We start from the raw sequence: 23,468 nt of genomic DNA on the forward strand, positions 1-23,468 counted from the left end.
TAGAAGCAAACATACTTCTAGTTACTATGGTAAGGGTGAGAATCAAAGAGTACTTCTCAATGGGAGTCCTTGGGTCTTAAAAGCGGAACTATTTTTAGACTGAATTTGACCAGTTTATGACAGAAATTGTATGGGATGTCTGTGTAGAACAGGGGACTGACTGCGCTTCCAGTCCTGTATGCAAGAGCCCTGCCAGACTCCTGCTCAGCCTTGCGAGTGCCCTTTCTGTGCTCTGCCCTCTGCTTCTCAAGGGGGCTCTGAGAAGCTGTGCCAGGTGGGAAAAATGACAATTTGGGCAAGTGTAATAGTAAGCTGTGGTTCAGGTAGCTGATAGCAACCTTCAGTGTTGTTTATGGGTAACTGAAAGGCAGAGAACTGGGGTGATATTGTATGTACAGTTCATAAATCACCGTGTAGGATAGTTTCTTGGCATGAGTGACAGTACACGAATGCAAGTCATTGTCCTTGTCTCTGTCAAATCTCTCTGTGGTTTCCCATCCCTGAAGTTTATTGCCAGTAACACCAGAGGCAGCTCCTGTTGCTGCTAGCCATGAGTGTGAGTGCTGGTATATCTGACTTGACTCGAGAATTGTGTTTTCTGGCAGTGTAGAGTGTGTCTGTTGCTTGGGATAGAAACTCTTCACAACTCAGCTCCCAGTTTCTCTGTGTGGCTACAAGGCACTGAGGAGGTTGAATAGGTAATGCCAAAATAGACAAAAATTGTGTTACCAAGTCAGCCAGAAACAGAGTATTTTGCTTAGTGGCTCATTAAGCAAAATTGTTTTAATTACTTTAAAAAAAAATGTGTGTCAGTTTGGATTTCTTCAAATATTTCCACAAAAATCTACGTGTGTGTGTGTGTGCGCGCTTGTTTTCAGCGTGCCCTTCTCAGTCTGTCCTGATGCTCAATTAAAATGCAGATATGTCCCAGCTCGTAAGATGGATCGCTGCTGAAGTGGTGTCATGTCTGGGCTAGTTTATCTCTTGATAAATACTTCTGCTGTCCATTGAGAGATTAAGCTTCATGACTCCTGAGGTCTGTTTGGGGGTCTTGCAGGCAGATAAGACTCTGTTACTTGCTTTTAATAAAATATATCAATTTATGTTTGTTAAGGGACCTTTGGATGGCATTTGCTATTGAGAAGGTGGCACTGGCATAATCAAACGATAATACTTGTATGTGAAACTGGCTTTTCCATTTTGTAAGTATTATAATTTATTGACAGGAGTGCTTTATTGAACCCTCTTGTGTCTAGAGTGGAGATGAAGAGCCTGAGCTGCTGTTATAAGACCTCATTTAGCTGTCTAGCAGAAAAGATTTCTTTCCCTGAGTCTAATCCGGCAGGAGCCATGGAGAAACATTATCAGTGAGGTACAGAAATCTCAGGCAGCCAGGGTGTGTGGGACGCACGCTGATGCTGTAGTCTGGAGTCCATCATACCATGACAGTTGCGCAGTCAGGGTTCCCACCAAGGGGAACACTCTTCTACTTGAGTATGGTCAGTGTTGGACTTGCAGAGGTGGTTTACTGGCAAGACCATAGAATCACAGAATCGTTCGGGTCGGCAGGGACCTTAAAGATCATCCCGTTCAAACCCCCTGCCACAGGCCGGGACACCTCCCACTGGATCAGGTTGTTCCAAGCCCCATCTAACCTGGCCTTGAACACTTCCAAGGACGGGGCAGCCACGACTTCTCTGGGCAACCTGTGCCAGTGCCTCCCCACCCTCACAGGAAAACATTTCTTTCTAAGATCTCATCTACTCTTTCAGCTTAAAACCATTCACTCTTGTCCTATCCCTACCATCCCTGATAAAGAGCCGCTCCTCAACTTTCCTGTAGACCTTCTTTAAGTACAGGAAGATGTTGAGTCATGTGTTGTAGGGGTGGTGAGTGGCCAGCTTCTCTCTGACCAAGCAGCTACCAGGAAAATGTACTGTCTTTTAGTTGTGTGTAGGGAGTGGAAAAGAATTTTTGTCATGGACATCTCTCTGAATAACAAACTGCTCAGTACCAGTGCAGAAACTCATGAGGGAGAGGTTTCTGTGCGAGTCCAGGTCGTTGCTTGTGCTAGTATAAAGTTTTATATAAATACAGTGTTTGGGTATGTATTTCTGAACCACTGCTCACTGCTTTTTCATGAGCACAAGGGAACAACTTAGACTCCACTGTTTTGTTGCGCTAAAAAGATACAGGAGTTTGTAGGAAAAGACTGTTTTCATGTTACAATGCGCAACATCTATGGTTTCGTTTACATTCAGATGCCATGAAAGTGAAACAACAGAGTGTACGTGTGTGTTTGAAACATCTCTGTGCCCTGGAGAAGGGAATTACAGAAAAAGACATTTAAAACTGTTCAGATTGTTAAGTCTGGGCTGGCGTCTCGTGTAGTTTTGCTTAAAACACAAATAGGTAGGAGTCATGGTGCAAGCTATTGAGTAATAACAAATCATGGGCTGAAACTGTTGATGAGTTGTTGGCTTCTTTCTTTATGATCTTCTGTTCTGCCACTATAGGAAAACTGTAAGGCAAGGCCAGAGAGGGGGAATAGAAGGGTCCCAGTGAAATGTGAATCACACCAGGAAGCTTACTTACACCTACTTGTGCTTTTAGTGTCTTGCTCTTGGTCCAAGGTTCAGTGGCATTTTGGTCATTCCTACCTTTCAGATCAGCAGAGCTGTTTGTGCCCAAGTTTTGCAGAAACAGGAACTGCTTGGCCCTTTGGTTTGAATATCAGGTCTCTTCCATATGTGCTGGGTTTCATGTTCTGAAATTCTTGGTTTAGTTGTGAATCCCAGTCACACTCTGTCTCCTTGGCCATTTCAAGGGCTCATTAAACAGATTTGCTAGTTGGAGGAGAGTCCAAAGTATGCCCATTGCTTTTATTTTCAATACAGAAATGCCAAGTCTTCATAACGCACATTTTGTGTTATTTTTTGCTATATAATTCTCTGCTGTATCGGAATAATTTAGTATTTATGGAAGGTATTTTCTCCTAGAGGAGGATTAGGAAGAATCCCTGTGCCCTTGTCCATGCAAAAGCCAGACTGTCATTGATATTGGCATTACTCACAGTGTGCTCAGGAGGTTCTTGCAGGCAGCTCCGCTCGATTTTTCAGGTGGTAGAAGTACATGGACCGTGCTCAGTGATCTTTACTGTCTTTTTTTGTCTTGCAGATCGAGGGATTTTAATGGCTTTCAGGTAGAAGCCAAGTGGAGACAATCAAAATGAATTCTATGGACAGGCACATACAGCAGACCAATGACCGGCTGCAGTGCATAAAACAGGTAAGATGAAGGCAGAGAGCGTTGCTGCTGGATGAGAGTTACGTTGTTACATGGCAGGGTGCATTGTGCATTACGGTTACCTGTTGCTTAATGAGTTTCCTCACCTTTTAGAGGGGAGAAGGGTGGTGGGAATGAGGCATTGTAGTGTCATTGAAGAGAATTGTATCTGCTGCAAGAGCTGGTGTTTAAACCTCAAAAGCCAAGAGTTCCCTTTACAAGAAATCTTCAGCCTGGAGGCTCACCAGATCTGTCTCGGCTGAAAGCAGAGTGGTTCTGGTCCTGCCAGCTCTGCCCTGAAGGCATCACAGCAGGCGGCCGTCATACTTGTGCACAGTAATCCAACATTTTGATGGGCCGGTTTTGATTATAATCCAGTGTCTGCCCTGAGACCTACACTGCCTGGAGACTCGGGCTCTTGGCATTCCTCTAGTGCTGGGGGTAATTGGTGTGCATGGAGACGCAAAAACTTCTGTTTGCAAGGTGAAGTTCTCAGAAACATCTGTTTGTGAAGATGAAGGGCCCTTATAATGTAGTGGGATCCAAGTCTTATTTATGGATTTCCCTGCTGTAACTGTGCTTACAAATGCTTTCATAGCCAACTGAAACTCCAAAGGCAAGGATCGAACGATCAGGTGCCATTTTGCCCTGCTTTTCCCCTTCTTGGTGAGCTGTGCTGCCTGGCATTGCAGGCAGCCTGTATTCTCTCCTTGCATACCACCTTCTCCATACGCAAGAATCCCTACAGAAAATTCATAGCACCAGTCCTTTGTGTGGAGGTGATGAGGAAGAGAATGATTTCTCATGTCTCTGTTTGCGTTTTTCTCTCTAAACCCATACATGCAGCAAACAGGTGCATAAACGCAAGCAGCGCAGAGGTATTTTGAAGACAGGTTATCCCAGCTGGATTCATGAGATGAACTCCAAAGTTAATCTCTTCAGAGCTGTTTGAAATTTACTGAAGTGTATTGGAAAAACAGAAATACATTATTCTGTGAAATAATTTTCCCAAACCATTTTTTTCCTGTTGTCTGAGCAGTTTTCTCTGTTGGGTCAGGCGAAAGTCCTACTGTTTCAGTTTTATATTTGTATTAACCAAGTCAAAAACCTACTTGCCTACTTTTCACAGAATCGTTGTAGAATCATAGAATGGTTTGGGTCAGAAGGGACCTTAAAGATCATCAAGTTCGTGGGACATGTGCCCGTTGCATCTTGAGGGAGTTCAGCATTTTCCTGTTCATAGATTTCTGTGCGTTGTAGATGCGAGCACCCTAAATCAACAGAAGTGATAAGAAATAAGCATGGGGGTGGTACTGGATTGGTCTGTATCTTTAAACTTCTTTTCTTGTCTTTACAACTTCATCAAGGCGGGCAGCAGAGGGGAACTGGATGTTCTCTCTGTGGTGACCAGGAATAGGACATGAGGAAATGGAATGAAACTGTGTCAGGGGAAGTTCACACTGGACATTAGGAAAAGGTTCATCACTGAGAGGGTGGTCTGTCACTGGAATAGGCTACCCAGGGAAGTGGTCACAGCAGCAAGCTTGTCTGAGTTCAAGAAGCATCTGGACAATGCTCTTAGTCATATGATTTGTTTTAGGTGTTCCTGTGAGGAGCAGGGAGTTGGACTCAATGATCCTTATAGGTCCCTTCCAACTTGAGATATTCTACAATTCTGTGATCATCTGTTTCCATTCTCTTAGTCTCAGCAATCTCCATCGTTATGTTTTGTCATGTTTACCATGATATTAGGAGACGTTTATATTTTCTACAATGTCATGTAATGCAAATTACAGAAAATATGTGTTTATTTGCAAGTCTGGCCATGCAGATGCTTTGGGGGATATAAAAAAAGAACAGAGTTTAAACCTAAACCAGCTGATTTTTCTCTCTGTGTTTCCTTTATGAGAGAGGCTTTCAGAATAAATCAAACAAAGCCAGTTCGTAGGTCAAGGGGCAGAAATAGGAATCTGTCCCTGCGGAATTGCTGGTCATAATCCAGCCTCTGTCTGTGGTGACTCTCTCTCTCTTTCATCACTTTGTGGTGAAAGTTAATGCATTTCATGGCCCTTTAGAGGCTTGAGTGAAACATGAATTTTGGGATTTCATCCCAGTTTCTTATAAACAGCTATCTGGTTCAGAAAAAACATGCCCTTGACTGGCACAAATTGGTGTCCTTTTTGGCCATCCTAGCCCATAGGATGAAGAATGAAGTGACTAACAGGACAATTTAACCTCCCAGCTGTAAGAACAGACCTTTAGATCAAGTGAGGACAAACAGAGGATGCTGCTCGGTTCCTTTTTTCTAGAGCTGTTGGTTTCTGTACATAGAGAACTTGTATTATTTTAATTAGATAAAAGAATATCAAATTATACTTCTTCCAGCCTTAAAGAGATATTTTTGCCTATGTAATGGCTACTTTTGTCAGTTAAATCTCTAACTTAATTTATATGTACTGCTGGTTTATGTAGGCAGCTGGATTCTTCAGCAACGAAAGCCGAGGGAAAGGAGGGAAGGTCAGACTTCCCAGCATTCATTGTGTTTGATCCTGCCTGGAAGAAGGTGCAGGGTTTTCTGATGGGCTGGTGCATGCTCACATAGCTGCTCTGTTCTCTCAGACAGCAAAGGATGCCTGACAAGGAGGTCTACTTGGTCAGGCTTATGAATTCATGGTGCCCGAGTTCTCTAACCCAAATAAGAGAACAGGGATGCTTGTGTTTTCAACTCACAGGGAAGTCTCATTAAATAAGACAGTGGCTGAACACCAAAAATTTATATTAAACTTCTGTGAAAGTGGCAATGCTTTTATTTTTGTTGGAGAAGAATGGCTGATTTCTTTGTTGTTGTTGTTGAATTTAGCATAGAGATTGCTCTCTGCTTTTTCAGATTTCCAAAATCTTGTGCTGTTCCCTTTGCCATAGTGGAGAAAGAGGCAGAACACCAACTCTGTAGAGTTTTTTAGAGGAGACTCACCTCTCTGTCATAGCGTCATAAATTTGCAGCTTGGAGACATTTACCTTGTGCATTGAGATGGGTCATTAGCTGGCAAATTAACATTGTACCACAAAGAGTCATTTCCAGTTCACCCACAGAGAACTGGACTGCATACTGTTATGTTCACATTGGATCAGGAGCAAACCAGTGCCTTACATGACCATATCAACACATCTTCACCCATTTTGGGGATTATCTGCAGGGTCAGACAGAAATATCTCTGCCTTTTATTCCCTGGTCTCCTGTCTTTTGTCCTTTCTTCTCAGCCAGCGGACAAGCAGCACTGCTGTTCTCCAGAAGAGACATGTAGGTAACACACCAGTGGTGTGGAAGGTGCACTGCAACAGGAGGAGGAAAACCATCCTTCCTTGGTGCCCAGTATCTGCACATTTTATAGCCTTGCTGGCAGCCCTCGGCTCCTGCAGCCATACCCAGGGCTGTCTGCCACCCTCCTCGCCCCTCACCCCAGCCCTGGAGAAATGCTATAAATGGTGATCCGTGTGCCTCTTTTAACTAGATCAGGTTTCAACACAGGGTCAGGACGGGCTTCTTCCTTCCCAGCTCTGTGACTTGTGAGACACCCACAATATCCTTGCTGACTTCTTTTCGAGGATCAAGGTTGTGTTTTGCCTTCATCTTTTTTAGTGCTTTAAAGCTACAAGCCTAAAACTTGTATATGCTCAGCTAGTTAGGAAATGAAGAGAGAGAGAGTGTGTGTGTGTGTGTTTCAGGATAGATGAAAGGGCAAACTGAAGAGGTGGCTGTGTATTTACGCTTTAAAAAAGCCAGACTTCTGTGGAAGGCTGGAACAGCCTGTGTGGTCTCTTTGTAGCTGATTCCCTCAGTATTTGTAAGTGTATGTTCTTTAAAATCAAGCCTTGGGGGTTTTTTGATGTTCAGTGGAAAAAGCCAAAGTAACAGCCTTCCCTTAACACACGCAATTAGTTTGTCGTGACACAGGAGACTCTTCAGGCTACACTGAAGGAGGCTGGGTCTTCAGGGTGCAGTCTCTTTTTCTTTAATTCTTTGTCCATACAAACAAAAGCACAAAATGATTTTGTGCTTAGTAAAGGTCCAACTGCCCCCAAGAACTGCCCTCTTCGAGACTGCAGTAATCGGTTATCTGCTGAGTACTCACTGCTCAGATGGCTCTGATGTACCATCCACTATGGAGCGACCAAGCTGGCTCAGGCAGGCACAGAGCAGAATCTGAAAGAGACAGCTTGGCTCCCAATGCATAGAAAATCTCAGCAGATGATCGACTGGTTTTCTTAAACTGTTCCTCATGATAGACCAGCAATAGGGCTTCAGTCAAACACCACCCTTTGTTTTCCTTACAAACGAGCAAATACCAGGCAAAGTTAGTCAATCGCATGATGTCGCTCTGCTCTCCTAGAATCATAGAATGGTTTGAGTTGGAAGGGACCTTAAAGCCCTGCAATGGGCAGCGACACCTCTCGTTGTTTCGGGTTGCTCAAACTGTTCTGTGATTCTACAGTTCCTCCCATTATCATAGAATCATAGAATCACCAGGTTGGAAGAGACCCACCGGATCATGGAGTCCAACCATTCCCACCAACCTCTAAACCATGCCACTCAGTAATTCATCCACCCGTACCTTAAACACCTTCAGGGAAGGCGAGTCAACCACCTCCCTGGGCAGACCGTTCCATTGCCTAATGACCCTTTCAGTGAAGAATTTTTTCCTTATGTTGAGCCTGAACCTCCCCTGGTGGAGCTTGAGGCCATTCCCTCTTGTCCTGTCCCCCATCACTTGGGAGAAGAGGCCGGCTCCCTCCTCTTCACAACCTCCCTTCAGGTAGCTGTAGAGAGCAATAAGGTCTCCCCTCAGCCTCCTCTTCTCCAGGCTAAACAACCCCAGCTCTCTCAGCCGCTCCTCGTAAGGCCTGTTCTCCAGCCCCCTCACCAGCTTTGTTGCTCTTCTCTGGACTCTCTCCAGAGCCTCAACATCCTTCTTGTGGTGAGGGGCCCAGAACTGAACACAGGATTCGGGGAGCGGTCTCACCAGTGCCGAGTACAGAGGGAGAATAACCTCCCTGGACCTGCTGGTCACACCGTTTCTGATACAAGCCAAGATGCCATTGGCCTTCTTGGCCACCTGGGCACACTGCTGGCTCATGTTCAGTCGGTTGTCAACCAACACCCCCAGGTCCCTCTCCTCCAGGCAGCTTTCTAGCCAGACTTCTCCTAGTCTGTAGCACTGCATAGGGTTGTTGTGCCCCAAGTGCAGGACCCGTTATGTGCGTTAGTACAACAGCAAATCCATAGCAGGCAGGACTTGCATAACGTTTGCACTTCAGGACCATTGTACCTGACTGTAAAAGCAAAAGGTATTTTTAAAAAAGTCGTTTGAAGAGGTAGTACCACTGTTAATAACCAGGAGCCTTCAGCTGTGCAGGCTTCTACCATCATCTACTGAGGTGGAAAACTCTCCCCACTGCTGGTGTTCACTCCTTACTGCTTTGTGCACCACACAAGAAGAACCATTAACGTTGCACATAGGTAGCAAAGCACGTGCTGCAAATGAAAAAGAAGGATGGGAAGTGTTTTTCCTGTTGACTTTGAAATATCTGAGCGATGTCTAGCTGGCTGGTAGGGCCCATGAGAATCGGTCATGTGAATTTTACACCTTCCATGGTTGCATCAGTTTGTGCAGTGGTCATTTTAAATAATCACCTTGAGACTGCACAGATTAAGAAATTAAAATAATAAATAATAAGTCAGTTGATTAAAAGTGCTATAAAAACCACAATCAGTGAGTAAGTAAATTACTCAAATGTGTCAAATCAGTCCTGTGTCCAGTTCTGGAATCCCCAGCATAAAAAGGATATGGAACTGTTGGAGCAGGGACACCTTCTGCTGGACAAGTTGCTCAGAGCCCCATCCAGCCTGGCCTTGAACACCTCCAGGGAGGGAGCAGCCACTACTTCTCCAGACAACCTGTGCCAGTGCCTCCCCACCCTCACAGGAAAACATTTCTTCCTAAGATCTCATCAAAATATTCCCTCTTTCAGCTTAAAACATTCCCTCATCCTGTGCCTGCACTCCCTGATCAAGAGCCCCTCCCCAGCTTTCCTGCAGCCCCTTTCAGTACTGCACAACTGCTCTAAGGTCTCCCTGGAGCTTTCTCTTCTCCACCCCGAACTCTCTCAGCCTGTTCTCATAGCACAGGTGCTTCAGCGCTTGGATCATCTTCGTGTCCTCTTCTGGATTTGCTCTAGCATATCCGGGTCCTTCCTGTCTTAAGGACTCCAGGCAGCAGAACAAGTCCATTCAATTCCTAGGCATTCACCTTTTCTGAAACCCATCCTGATTTATACGCCCACTTTATACTAAAAGTGTAGGAGAGAAGCATCTGTAGAAATCTTCATTAGTACACGTTTTGTTCTGTTGCTGCTCACAACTGGACAGCTTGCTTTTTGCAGTTAAGTAATGCTCATAGATTTTATTTGTTCTTCCTCATATGTTTAGCAGATCTCCTGTCCTGTGTTAACTCCCCTGCTCATCTTACCCAGTGTTTTCGTGTAGTTCGAACATCTGATGAAGAGTTGCTGATCTTTGCTCAGCGTTTACTGTTTTTGTTTAAAAAGAAGCTGAGGTGGACAAATGAGGCAAAATGACTCCCTTTCATCTTGTTTTTTTGTAAGTTAAGGACAGCTGACATGGTCTTAACCTCTCTTTCAGTATCAAGTGCTTCTCAAAATGTGAGCTTAATAAAATATTTATGAAGCTTCCAACAGAATGAGCCATGTGATAATTCTATTAATTAGGGATCTCTCAATCTCACAAACACTTAATTGGGAGGGGGGGATTATCTGAATACAAAATGCACAGTTTGAGCCTTTTAATTTTTTGATAAACAAACCAATCTTTGATACTGAAGGGGACTGTGGAGAATTGAACTCTATGTAACCATATCCAGATAAACACAAATCACTCTCCCAAAAGGTAGAAAATAGCTCAATACTCCCCTCTATACTCTTGAAAAAGGCAATTTATTTTGAATCTTCATTGCAGATGAGTCTTTAATATACTGAGTACAGCTGATTGTGGATAAGGCCTTTGTATAAACACATGTAACCATGAAAAACAAAGTAGAGAAACCACCTATTTCAGGTTATGGAATTGTCTACATTTAAAGCGTATCCTCAGTTGATGGCCAGTGTTTCTGTAACTGCCCTGAGCTCTGCTGCAGCCAGCAGAGAACATGCCAGGGAGAGAGAAAATTTGTGTTGGATAGGGATCTGGAGTAGAGACGTGTTCGTAGGATGGGGAGAGGGGCTTGTGGTTGCACTCACTCACGGAGCTTGCTCGCGTTTTAAAGTAATAAAACCTCTATTAATGTATGACAGCAAAGGACCCTTGCTCATTATCAGGTCCTCTGCTGTTTGCTTATGGTGCTGAGTGAGCAGTCAGATTCAGGTCTAGTGAGAACGTACTTGTGTGCTGAGTAGTACAGAGGCCAGCCTTGTGTCCCCTTACGTATGCAGTGTCAAGGGTGTCTGAGCTGGAATCCTGTTTACATTCCTTAGATAGATGATTAGTTTTCATTTGGGAGCTGAACGCCCTTTTGCCCAACATGCAGGAGCACAGGAATTCCGCTCCTAGGTTGCTTTAGTTGAAGGACACCTCACTTCTTTCTATTCTCTCTTTCCTTTCCTGGTCCACTTCTTTCCTGCTCTCACCTCTTTGCCGCCCTTCAGTACAACAGTGCATTTCCTCCTACACCTGTGGTTGTAGGCACGTCTGGATGAGGGTTAAGATTGACAAAAAACATCTGAATTGCCTGGCAGAATCTGCGAAAGCACCTGGATGCCAAATCCTGTCTTTCAAGGGTTAGAGTGGGTATGGACCAGAGTTAGAAAAGTCATGTAGGCATGGAAGAAAGTGGGTCAGCTCCTTCCTCAACCAGTATCTATTGGTTTAGTTTCAAAGGAACTACGGTTTCTGCATTAATCGTTTTGGGCCTCCTTATTTTATATATAAGTTTATAGCTGCTGTAGGTTTCATTTTGCTTTTAAATTCCTGGATTTCACAACAGCATAAGAATTTTCACTTCCATTGTTGTGGAGGAAGGCTTAAAAACCTGCATGCCAGCAGCTGAAAATAGCAAGCAGATCATGTGGACTTGAGTTGTACACATGCGTTTCAAATGTCACAAGCTGTATGCAAAATCTATGGCATGCGGGATATCTGGCTCATCGTTTGGAAAAGAGGGGCTTAGTACTGGGGTTTGTGTCACTTGAAAGTCTGGACCCGTTGCAAGCTTTTGCAGGACTCACAGATGAACCTGTTGTCTAAACTAGGGATTACTTGGCTGAAGGCTGAGGATTAACCCCCAAGTAAGCAAGTAACAATATCAGAACGTTTAAAATGGTTATTTCCTTTTGGAACTTTTCTTTGTATACATTGTGTTTTATGGAGATTAAGAATATTAGTAACAAAAACTATTTCTCTAGGTTGTACTAAGCACAATTACTGTTCTTTTGAAACTGGGGAGTGTGGTGAGGTGAGAGGAGTATTTGTACTGTGAATTTGATTTTGTCTTCCTCTTACACTGATGGTAGAGCTCCACCTTCGGGAGATGTTGATGCTGCTGAGAGCAGAGTCCTGGTACCTTCCCAGCCCTTGTGCTTAGCGCCACCTTCTCTGAACCAGGTCTAGTGGTTTTGTGGTCCCACAGGGAATCTCGCTGTGAGCAGTGGCTGGGAATTGGTGTTTGGGAGGTTTATGATCAGAACGTCAAGCATGATCTGATGCACTGGAACTGGTGGAAGTATGTGGTTTGAGGAGGAACCTCTCAGGGGCGGCGTGCCATGAGACTGAGCATATCAATAAAATTTAGCCTTATTTTTAGGTCAACTTCAGTCTGATATTGGCATAAAAAGGTGATGTGCTGTAACCCATGACCCCCCACATGAGCTCCAGAGTGGCCAGCTGCTGGAGCGGAACGTGCTGCTGCTCTATCTCCTGCTGGTGCTAAGGTTCAAGGAGCTGCACCACATGCTGTTTGGAAGAGCCAATGCAGCTGACATTATTAATACAGGCTGAGGCTAGTTCACAGTGCAGCCATGCAGCCTCTTGTGCTGCGCAGGACAACAGGCGGGAGAAGGCAGAGCCGTGGGAGGCAGGCGCCGTTCAGGGCTGGCAGCCACTGGCGCTGGCATTAGCTCGCAGCACTTGTGGAACAGCAGCCATAGCTCACTGTCCTGCAGCACAACGGCTGCCTACAGAATTTAATTTCCCCAACTGGTGTATGAGGTGTTTTGCCAAGCCTTCCCACAAGCTGTGTAGGTATGCATTAATTCCAGAGTGAAGAAAAAGCTACCTACCACGGCTACCCACCATAGCAGGGGGGTTGGAACTGGATGGGCTTTAAGGTCCCATCCAACCCAAACCATTCTATGATTCTCTGCAGTCAGAAGCTCCGTATGTTGCTGGTGAATTCCATCACTAATGCATAATTCCCAGACTCGTCGATTAGTGAAGCTAGACAGTAGACAGGGTCCAAGTGGCTAACCATGTGAGAAATGCAGTGACTGTAAGCTACTGTTAATTAACCTAGAAGCTAGCAACATGGCACAGTGTCTGTGTGATAAGTTATATTATCTTCAGCAGCTCAATTAAATCAAGAAGTGAGATGCAACAGACGTAACTCGGCAAAATAAACAGACAACTTGAGTCAGCTTTCATAATTTGGTGCGACATCACGTAAATAAATGCAATAACTTGTTTAGCGTAGTTAAGCAGTTTGCTGCTCAAAAACTTATTTGTGTGACATCTCACGTTGAATAGGTTAAGTTGTGGCAAATTAGTTCTGTGCCTTCAATCTGATGTGTTCTGCAGAGAAGGGGAAAAAAAAACCCTCCACCAGAGATTTGGAAATTGAAAATCTACGTTTATTTTCTGTAGCAACAAAGTGGAACATATGGATCCCGTGTTTACATGATTCACTTGCCATACCATTGGTGTCGTGTTAGCATTTCTCAATGTGTATGCGAGATAACTTTAACCCTCTGTAATTGCTTTTAATTTTGACTGTTATTCTTCCGTTCCTTCCTAGACTATTCAGTCTAAGAGACATGAGTGTACATCTGGGTTTAAAGCTTCTATATTTAGAGGAGATACGGCTGTTTCCCTTGCCGTATTTCAATGTGGATAATTGGTTTCTGTCTCTCAAATCCTATTGAATTTTTGGCTGCAGGAAGTGGTTTGCACCCACTTTGGTGTGGGTGTGTAGACTGAAAGTACTCAACTGTGCTTTAGTATCCTCTTAAAAAACAAGATCTGTATTACGTGTGCCTGTTCCACTCACAGGGGCCTGAATGCCTATGAGTATGAAACTTATAATTGTGGACCCCTTGCAGAACTTTACTGCACGTCAAGTCTACTTGATCACTGTCTTAACTGGAAGGGAGTTATAGTTTCAGGAAGTGGCTGTATTTAGAGTTGTTTGCACCAAAAATGGCCACATATTGGCTGTGTGCAACTCTCCATGTGAGTATTGTTGTTCGCAACAGACCACGGAGCCGGCACACAAATAGTTGCCGTGAAAGCTGATGAACTTAGGTCCTAGTGTATCGTATCCTCAGCCCATGTGTCACAAAGTCATAGAATGGTTTGGGTTGGAGGGGACCTTAAAGCCCATCCACTCCCACCCACTTCCATGGGCAGGAACACCTCCCACTGGATCAGGTTGCTCAAATCCCCATCCAGCCTGGCCTTGAACACCTCCATGGATGGGACAGCCACGACTTCTCTGGGCAACCTGCGCCAGTGCCTCCCCACAGTCATCATGAAGAATTTCCTCCTAATGTCTAATCTAAATCTTCCCACTTCCAATTTAAAGCCATTCCCCCTCATCCTATCACTAAACGCCCTTGTGAAAAGTCCCTGCCCAACTTTCCTGTAGCCCCTTTCAGTACTGGAAGGTCGCTTATAAGGTCCCCAGAGCCTTCTCTTCTCCAGGTTGAACAACCCCAACTCTCTCAGCCTGTCCTCATAGCAGAAGTGGTCCAGCCCCCGGATTATCTTTGTGGCCCACTCCAATCTACAAATATGATCTGTTCTTTACATAAACAAAACGATTAAACCAAAAGTGGTCACAAGCAGCAGGTAGAATGTTCCTTTTTTTTTCCCTGGAATCTGGCCTAAATGTCAGCCCTATCCTCAGAAAGAGGCTTTGCTGGTACAATTCACTCTTGTAAAGCAGAGAGCAAAGTCCTTTGCTGTTTTCTCCCTCCCCCTACACCAGACTGTTAATTGAAGTGCTACAAAGAACACAAGATTCTTTCCAAGACCAGAAAGAGAGACTGTCTCTTCAAAGCTCCACCTGGTGATCCCTACAATAATGATACTTTCGCATGCATCAAGTATTTCTGTGATTTCTTTTCCATTCAGACTAAGAAAGTGTCAGGGGTTTGGCATTACAAATGATTACACTGAAAATTCTCATAGGTTTTGAAATAATGGAAATTGTCCCGTTTCACTAATAGCTTTCTCAAAAGCAGATGATACCGAAAGCAATCTGATAAATAACTGATTCATTCAGTTCATTGACTTTGTTTGTCTGTGCTTCAGATCTTATTCATACAAATCTTCTCCAGTTGTTGAAAACACCATTGCTTGTGGGCACGGTGCTGTTAGGCGCCCCTTCACGAGTAGCTCTAAAGATAGATCAAGGTGTATCATAGCCAGCTCTGGGTCATTGTCACTTGTTTCTAAACCATCTCCTAGTGAGGTGATTTTTTTTCCTTGTTTACATGAAGCGCAGTTTCAGACCAGACTCTTCAGGCACGCGCCTTGCTTCTGTTAAAATGCTGCCAAATAATTTCAGCTGAAGAGGATGGAGCCATGCACGGGAAACGCTTCACAACAAAGCTGATGGATGGGTCTGGCATGAGCTTTGTTTTGTACTTCTGTTCTTGGATCGAGAGCTAAGAAAATGGCTTTAATTTCTTGTTCAATGAATGTAGTAGATGTGATATTCTTCTCAAGCAGGCTTCTTGTTGTGAGGATGTGAATGACATTGGGGCTTTTTGCCCTGGGTGCAGTGTTTAAGCTGTCAATAAATAAAGAAACCACAGTAGGCATTTGGAATGTCTTCTTGCATAACTGAGGGGAGGAATTGGACCTGCCTTCGTGCTTTGATTCATGCTGGAGCTTCTCTTTGTCTTCCATGGAAGTAACCTTGCCCTATGTAATCTGAAAAAGAAACTGGGAGAAAAACCTTAGTTTAAAAATATTAAGAAAGTCAAAAAGCTGTGAGAAATACATTTTGGACAGAACCATGTGTGACATTGCTAGCAGTGTCCCTGCAATACCAGCTTTTCTCTCATTCCAGAAACAATTCAAATCCACTCTGCAGAGAAAGAAACCACTGATATTCTTGCTTTTTGCTGATTGATGAGAAGCTTGACATGAGCTGGCAATGTACCATTGCAGCCCAGAAGGCCAACCAAATTCTGGGCTGCTTCAAAAGAAGTGTGGCCAGCAGTGTGGCCCAGGAGGGGATTCTCCCCCTCTGCTCCTCTCTTGTGAGGCCCCACCTGGAGTCTTGTGTCTGCTTCTGGAATCTCCAACATAAGACGGATATGAAACTGTTGGAATGGGTCCAGAGGAAGACAGGAAGATGATCCCAGTGCTGCAGCACCTTTGCTATGAGGACAGGCTGAGAGAGTTGAACTTGTTCAACCAGGAGAAGAGGAGGCTCCAGGGAGAACTTATAGTGACTTTCCAGTACCTGAAGGGGCTCCAGGAAAGCTGGGGAGGGGCGTATTCCAAGGGCATGTAATGATAGGACGTGGGGGAATGGCTTTAGACTGGAAGGGAAAGATTTAGATTGAACGTTAGGAAGAAATTCTTCAGGATGAGGGTGGTGAGGCCCTGGCCAAGGTTACCCAGAGAAGTTGTGGTTGCCTCCTCCCTGGAGGTGTTCAAGGCCAGGTTGGATGGCGTTTTGAGCAACCTGATCCAGTGGGAGGTGTTCCTGCCCATGGCAGGGAGGTTGGAAGTGGATGGGCTTTAAGGTCCCTTCCAACCCAAACCATTCTATGATTCTTTTTGTTACAGTTTTGTTTGGGGCTTTTTAGCCTATAATGGGTTTAATGTAATTGCTTTTCTTGCCCACCAAGTTTCTAAACTAATTTCAGTTGCGTAGTTGCATTTAACAAGTGAAGATTTCAGCATCCCATCTGTATTTAAAATGTGGCTTATGGTAACAGCGTTCAGTCCTGATGCAGTGAGATAACCTGGTAGAGAGTTACAGAACAAACAAATTAAGTCATTGAGGTCATCTCTGCTTTGACCCAGGCAAGAAGAAAGAGCCTTTTCTTCCACAGGGAAGGGAAAATTTAATATATGTTGGAACTTTACTCTGGGGAAGGGATAACTTGCTTTTCAGCAGTGTCATGGTAAGTAGGAATTGGCATTTATGTGGTGCTAAACTGAAAATTAAGCATATAGCTCAGGACCTGCTCTGCTTTTTATTTGTAAGCCTGAACCTATGAAAATTGTTCCAATTGAAGTACAATGTCTGTTTGTCACTGGGGAAATTTCATTGTAATCATTAAGCAGAACATGTCATGTGTGTAGCTGGCAAATGGTAACGTTGGTGACAATAATATCTAGCTCTTAGGTAGGGACTTTCCTCAGCAGATCTCAATTCATTTCACAAGGAGGGAGGGATTATTAAAGGCTCCCCTGTACAGAATTGTGTAGCTTTCAGTGCGTTTTACCTTATGTTGGTTTTGTGTGCAAGGGTTTTTTGAGTTTGGGGTTTTATTACTATTACTAATCAGAGACCCATGTTCTACTGCTCTACTATATGTTCAGTACGGTGCAATTTCTTCACCAGCATACACACCTTTCTTGCCGTCTGGGAATCACGTTTGATAGCAGGAGTGCTTACGTGCTCTGTTGTAGCAGAGTTTGAACCAACTTCTGTTTCCCTCTCAGATGAAAGTGTCGCTCAGAAGGAACAGTGTACACTGTGAGATTTGGTGCCAGGCAGTCGCTTCTCAGGAGGATTAAGTGAAGCCTTCACAAAGGCATCCTTTTCCCTTTAATTTATAAGATTGATAACCTAAAGTGCTAGCTCTGTTCATGGGACTTTTTTAACAATAGGTTTCTTACTTTTATTCACTTGGATTCATAAAATCCAAGCATGTAAATGCTTTCGATTGGAAGGGACCTTAAAGTCTATGCAGTTCCACCCCCCTGCCACAGGCAGGGACACCTCCCACTGGATCAGGGGGCTCCAAGCCCCATCCATCATGACCTTGAACACCTCCAGGGACAGGACATCCACAACTTCCCTGTGCAACCTGTGCCAGAGCTTCACCGTCCTCATCGTGATATCAGCTGGCAAGCTTTGTTCTGAACTGCAGCCTAGGTAAAGCTGTCAGCTTGAATGGTGTCAGAAGCTATCAGCTGTGTCTGTAGAGCAGAGGAAGAAAACAGCAGTGTCCAAGGCTGATCTGCTTTTTCACATTCTGCCCACATGTCAGTCTTTTCTGGTTAAAAAAAAGGTCTCCGACCAAGAGCCTTTATTGAATGAGAATTACAGTAACACGATCCAAAAGCTCCCAGACTGGGAACTTCTCAAAACCTGGCATTGGAGGTGATTTTTTTTTTCTCCTTCATTTGTTTTAGATGGTGCACGTGGCTTCTTGGGCACAAGGGGATGAGGAGGAAAAAAGTAGTTGTGAACATTATTGTTAATACAAATGCTTAGAAATGAGCTATCATGTTTTCCTAAATTATGCAACTGATTCAAAAGTAATAATATATTTTAAAGATGATGCCTTTGAGGTTTCTGCCTTCCAGATAGAATGCTCATCTCATTTTCATGTTTTTCTCAGCAATCCCAAGAAATCTAAAACTACTATTTAAAAAGATACCAACAATATCTAAACACGCAGTTTTCATTTCTGGAGTTTTCCTAGCATCACTAGAACTGAAGAATTTAGTAGCAATATTATTAATTTAAACTGAATTCCTTCTTTCCCATGCCCTCCCTCTGCTCCAGCTAAAATGTTGGAATACTTTGACAATGTAGTACAGTGAGATGGTGATGTGAATAATATATCGGGTAAGTTTACTAGATGCCTTTAAATGACAGGACTACATTGTTCAGTATACAGGCAGAGAGGAGTATAACAGTTAAAAAAATGCATTGCCCATGTAAATGTCATAGAATCATAGAATAACCAGGTTGGAAGAGACCCACCGGATTGTCGAGTCCAACCATTCCTATCAAACACTAAACCATGCCCCTCGTCAAACCCAAACCAGTTTATTCTCTCAGAATTGTACCACCTTCTTCAGGGGACGTAGGGTTCTGCTCTGAAATGTCTACGTGCGTTCTGTGCACACAAAAGCGTTTTCAGTTCTGGCAATATCCCGTCATGCTTCAGTCAAGAAATAATCTTCTGTTTTTCATCATCCCAAAGCTGATCACCAAAACCACTCATCCATTGCAGTTTGCAGGCGGGAGAGGTGATGTGGAGGGGGGAATGCAGGGGATCTCTGGTATTTCACCTACTGCTGGCCTTGAACTAATGAGTTGTATTAGAAAATTAGAAAATCCACATAAGTATTAATAAGAACAAAGTATAATTTTCTGTGTTGACTTTACAGTTTAAGGTCTTCCTTTCCAATTGTCTGTTCTTCCTAGCTTCCAGGCTTTGCATAAATGTAGTGCAGAAAAAAATTACATCAGCCTTTGTGTGTATTATTTACCATGTTGCTTTGTCTTCTCTCTCCAGCACTTACAGAACCCTGCAAACTTCCATAATGCAGCAACAGAGCTCCTGGACTGGTGTGGAGACCCCAGAGCCTTCCAGAGACCGTTTGAGCAGAGTCTGATGGGTTGTTTGACGGTATGTCCGTTCCTCCTGTTTTATACCATGTCTGCTGTGGCCAAGGGGACTTGATTTGATTGATGAGCTGAGACCAGTGGTATGAGGTTCAGCAAGGCCAAGTGCCGAGTCCTGCACTTGGGACACAATAACTCCGTGCAGCGCTCCAGATTTGGGGAAGAGTGGCTAGAAAGCTTCCTGGCAGAGAAGGGTCTGAGGGTGTTGCTTGATGACCCACTGAATATGAGCCAGCAGTGTGCCCTGGTGGCCAAGAAGGCCAATGGCATCCTGGCCTATCAGAGGCAAGCAGTGTGGCCAGCAGAGCCAGTGAAGTGACTGTGTCCCTGTACTCGGCATTGGTGAGGCTGCACTTTGAATACTGGATTCAGTTTTGGACCCCTCACTACAAGGACATTGAGGTGCTGGAGCACATCCAGAGGAGGGCAACAAAGCTGGTGAAGGAGCTGAAGAACAAGGGTTATAGGAAAGACTGAGGGAACTGGGGTTGTTTAGCCTGGAGAAAAGGAGGTTGAGGGGAGACCTTATTGCTGTCTACGACTGCCTGAAAGGGGTTGTAGAGAGGTGGGTGTTGGTCTCTTCTCTCAGTTAACAAGCGACAGGACCAGAGGAAATGGCCTCAAGCTGTGCCAGGGGAGGTTTAGATTGGATATTAGGAAGTATTTCTTCACAGAAAATATTCTCAGGCATTGGTAGAGGCTGCCCAAGGAGGTGGTTCAGTCCCCATCCCTGGAGGGATTTAAATGATGGGCAGACAAGGTGCTCAGGGACAGGTACGGTTGGACTCAGTGGTCTCAAAGGTCTTTTCCAGCCAAGAGATTTTATGATTCTGTGATTTTCAGAATCTGCTTTTTTTGGAGTTTTTTGTTGTTTTATCTTAGGTGTGTGAAGCCAGATTTGAACAACTGTTGATTAGACTCTATTCTTTAACAGGAAGCAAAATGCTGTAACAAGAAGTTAAATCATACAAGGGAAAACCATTTATACTTAAGATACTTGCAAGTGCGCAGGCTCAGTTACTTTATATGCACATCCAGCACTTATTTTTGTGGTTTGAAATTGCTAAGTGAGCTGTGTTGTTACGGAGTTAACAGACTATTCGGCATTTATTTTCCTTTGCTCATTTTTGGTGGGATTGGAGGGCTACTTGTCTTCTAAATGTGCTGCACTCCCAGCTGAGCAGGGTTTCTGGCATGCCTGTTCGTCTTACTTTGTTACATATATTGACTGCTGGTTTAATTCTGACATACTAATTCCAACAGTTTTATTGACTTCAGTGCTTTTCTTTCCATTTCACCCCTTATTAAGACCGCTGCAGTTCCTAAAGCAACTTCATTATAATGCATTGAAAATATGTTTTATTGCATACACAACAGCTTTTTTCGTTTTGAAAGCTTTTTTTTTCCATGCACCCAGCAGTAGGATCCAGTCCAAAATTATTATTTGGAGTCAAGACTTTAGAGGCATTAAATTCTGACTGGAGTAGGAATGTTCAAAAGCTTCACTGAAATTCACAGAACAAGTTGCTATAAATTAATAGTCACAAAGGAGATAGAAATTTTTAAATCATAGAATCATAGAATAACCAGGTCGGAAGAGACTCACCGGATCATCGAGTCCAACCATTCCTATCAAACACTAAAAATGAAGAGACCATCATGTATTTGCCGGGGGGGGTGCAGACATGCACAGGTTATTTTCATGCACTGTGTAGCTGATGTACATAAAACAGACACCAAGACGGTTGCCAGAGATCCAAATGTTAAAGAATGGCTCCATCTTAATGTGCTCAAGTGTATAGCATCCCTCAGGTTCCTGTGTCAACAAGTTAGAATATATCCAGTGATCTAAGGATGTGCACAGCATTTTTCCGATCAGAAAACAAATTAGAGAAAGTTAGAAATGTTAGTAGAGTCCAAAGATAAAATACTCAATGATTCCATTTGAAATAAAAGTTATCTTCAATATATAACCTCAGTCATGAAAAGCTGTAATGGTGTGACTATAAATATATTTTATTCTTTTTAAATAGACTGAGGGTAATACAAGTTCATGAAGAAAATGCACTTCAACAACTAAATAAAAAAATCAAAGAAAGGGAAGGGGAAGTTTTGAATCTATTTAATTCCTTGCAAACTACAGACTACCAAAAAGTTTCCTTAAACAGCTTTGATGGGACTCACACAGGCAAATTATAGAGACAATAAACTCTCTTCTAACTTGCCAAGGAAGGCTAGGTGTTACTTTTCAACAGTAGTTATTTCAGATCAAATAGAGCTGCCTGTAGGCCAGAAATGCGAATTATAATTAAATAATTGATTCTATAAATTATTATAACTGCAACAGGTAAATTGTTCTTTGGTAGGTAACGTTACTGATTGCATAGCTTTATAGGGAGCTGATTAAAATATCCTCCACTTTCCACAAACCAGACAGAGCTATGGCTTTATTATGGCTGAAACACTTTCGGATTCTCCTGTTCATAGTTTATAAACCATTTGGGGATGAGATTATATTATGGTGAGGTAAATTTAGGGATATCATTCTCTAAAAAATGAACTCTGTATGGCTCTAACTTACAATCTTCTGAAGGAAACTGCTTTGGTTACTACACAACAGTTAAAAACAATACCTCTACTTTGGTTGGACAAGGTTGTCTCGCACTCTTCTGACTTTTCCCGAATCTACTCTGATCTCATCTCATAGGTCTGCTCTTGCCCAGTGGTTTGACGTGTCAATGATCTCAGTGAGGGCACTGACTGTCTTTAGTCTTGGTGCTGCAGCAAAAATGGAAATGAGGGGACAGCTGAGGGCAGAATGGGCAGATTTACAGACTCATCTTCAGTAAAGGACGATAGAGTTGCTGCTTTTTCTCTTACTGCACTTCAGTGTTACGAGGTGCTGAGTTCATTGTTCTTCAGGGCTCTTCAACACGCCTGGAAAGGAAATAAAAGGGTGAGAGAAGCGCAGCTGTGTGCAGTTACTCTGTAACTGTTCCTGGAAGCTTAGTCTAAGAAATAAAAACCCAGCACCAGAATGAGTTTGGACAGTAGGGGGGATTCAGCAGCTTGTGCTTACCTGAGCCAGCTCTTGGCTGAAGCACTGAATGTAACAGAGCTTCTCTAGAGGAAAACGACCACCATGGTTAGGACCTGAATCATAGAATGGTTTGGGTTGAAAGGGACCTTGAATCTCATCCAGTTCTACTCACCTGCCATGGGCAGGGGCACCTCCCACTGGATCAGGGTGCTCAAAACCCCATCAGACCTGGCCTGGAACTTCCTACCTCATTTTGTCTACAAAAAGCTATACTGAAATAGTCATTAAAAATGCCTTTGTTCCCTACTATCTCAAGTGTTCAAGAGTTCGTCTCTAAATGTTGGATCCACCTCCGTCATCAGATGTGGGACACTCACTGGTGTTTAACAAATCTTTCTCTTTAATTTAAAGAAAAGCAACAGCTGACACAGCAGTCCTGGTTGTACTGATCTGACGGTTATGGATTTAATTTACGTCGTTTGTGCTGCTTGTAGATATCTGTACTGAGAGAGTTGCTGAAATAACAGAAACCTGTGTTAAACTGATGGAAGTGTTTGCTATGGGTTATTTTTTTTGTGATACTGAGACCTTTTCAATTGCATTTCTCTGGAAAATCCTGGAACTGAGACTGTTGAGAATTTTTAGGTCATTTCAAGGAAAACAAAAAGAGCAGCTTTTGGTTTCATGACACAGAAATCTGTTAGTTCATCCAATGTAATGAAAAATACCATTGATTTACTTTTTTAGAAAAATAAGAAGAGAATAATGGTATCTTTGAATAACGCTGAGTTTCCACAACAGGATGCCTCAAAACCAGAAAAGTCAAGCTAATGCTAATATGCTCACAAGGTGTCTGCTGCTACATTAGCTTCACGCCTGGTTGGGTTCATTCTGTTAAATGCAGGAAAGTATGTAATCAAAAATCAACACGTGACATTCCGAAATCAGGTTAGGATCTCAGTGTGAGTAATTACAGATTTGGTTCAGCTCATCTGTCCCCAAAACAAGGCAGGATGCAGCTGCCCGTTAGAGCCCTGGAAATGTTGTGCTTAGTCTTTGTATCTGATACTTCCAGAGAAAAAAGTTCACATGGGAGAAATTCTGCTTCCGTCATCCTCTCCGTGCATTTGTTGAGCACACAGTCTGGTGTGTTTGCAGTGCCTCGCAGTCCTCCAGGGCTGCGTACGTGCTGTGCTGTCCGTACTGCCAGCAGGCACAGAATGCTCTGCTGCAGAGCACCTCATAACACG

General features: G+C 43.5%; 1 protein-coding gene across 6 annotated transcripts in view; it reads left to right on the forward strand.

The window, feature by feature from the left end:
• ZMIZ1 (zinc finger MIZ-type containing 1) overlaps positions 1-23,468 on the forward strand; it is a 365,816-nt gene that overhangs the window by 199,284 nt on the left and 143,064 nt on the right. For all 6 annotated transcript variants that reach the window (XM_069863880.1, XM_069863879.1, XM_069863883.1 and 3 more), the window contains exons 4-5: positions 3,178-3,288; positions 19,069-19,182. In XM_069863880.1, the coding sequence (XP_069719981.1) occupies positions 3,229-3,288; positions 19,069-19,182 (174 nt within the window). In that variant the 5' untranslated portion in view covers positions 3,178-3,228. The remainder of the gene's footprint in view (positions 1-3,177; positions 3,289-19,068; positions 19,183-23,468) is intronic.

The sequence above is a fragment of the Phaenicophaeus curvirostris genome, chromosome 9 (genome assembly GCF_032191515.1).
Source record: "Phaenicophaeus curvirostris isolate KB17595 chromosome 9, BPBGC_Pcur_1.0, whole genome shotgun sequence".
NCBI lineage: Eukaryota > Metazoa > Chordata > Aves > Cuculiformes > Cuculidae > Phaenicophaeus > Phaenicophaeus curvirostris.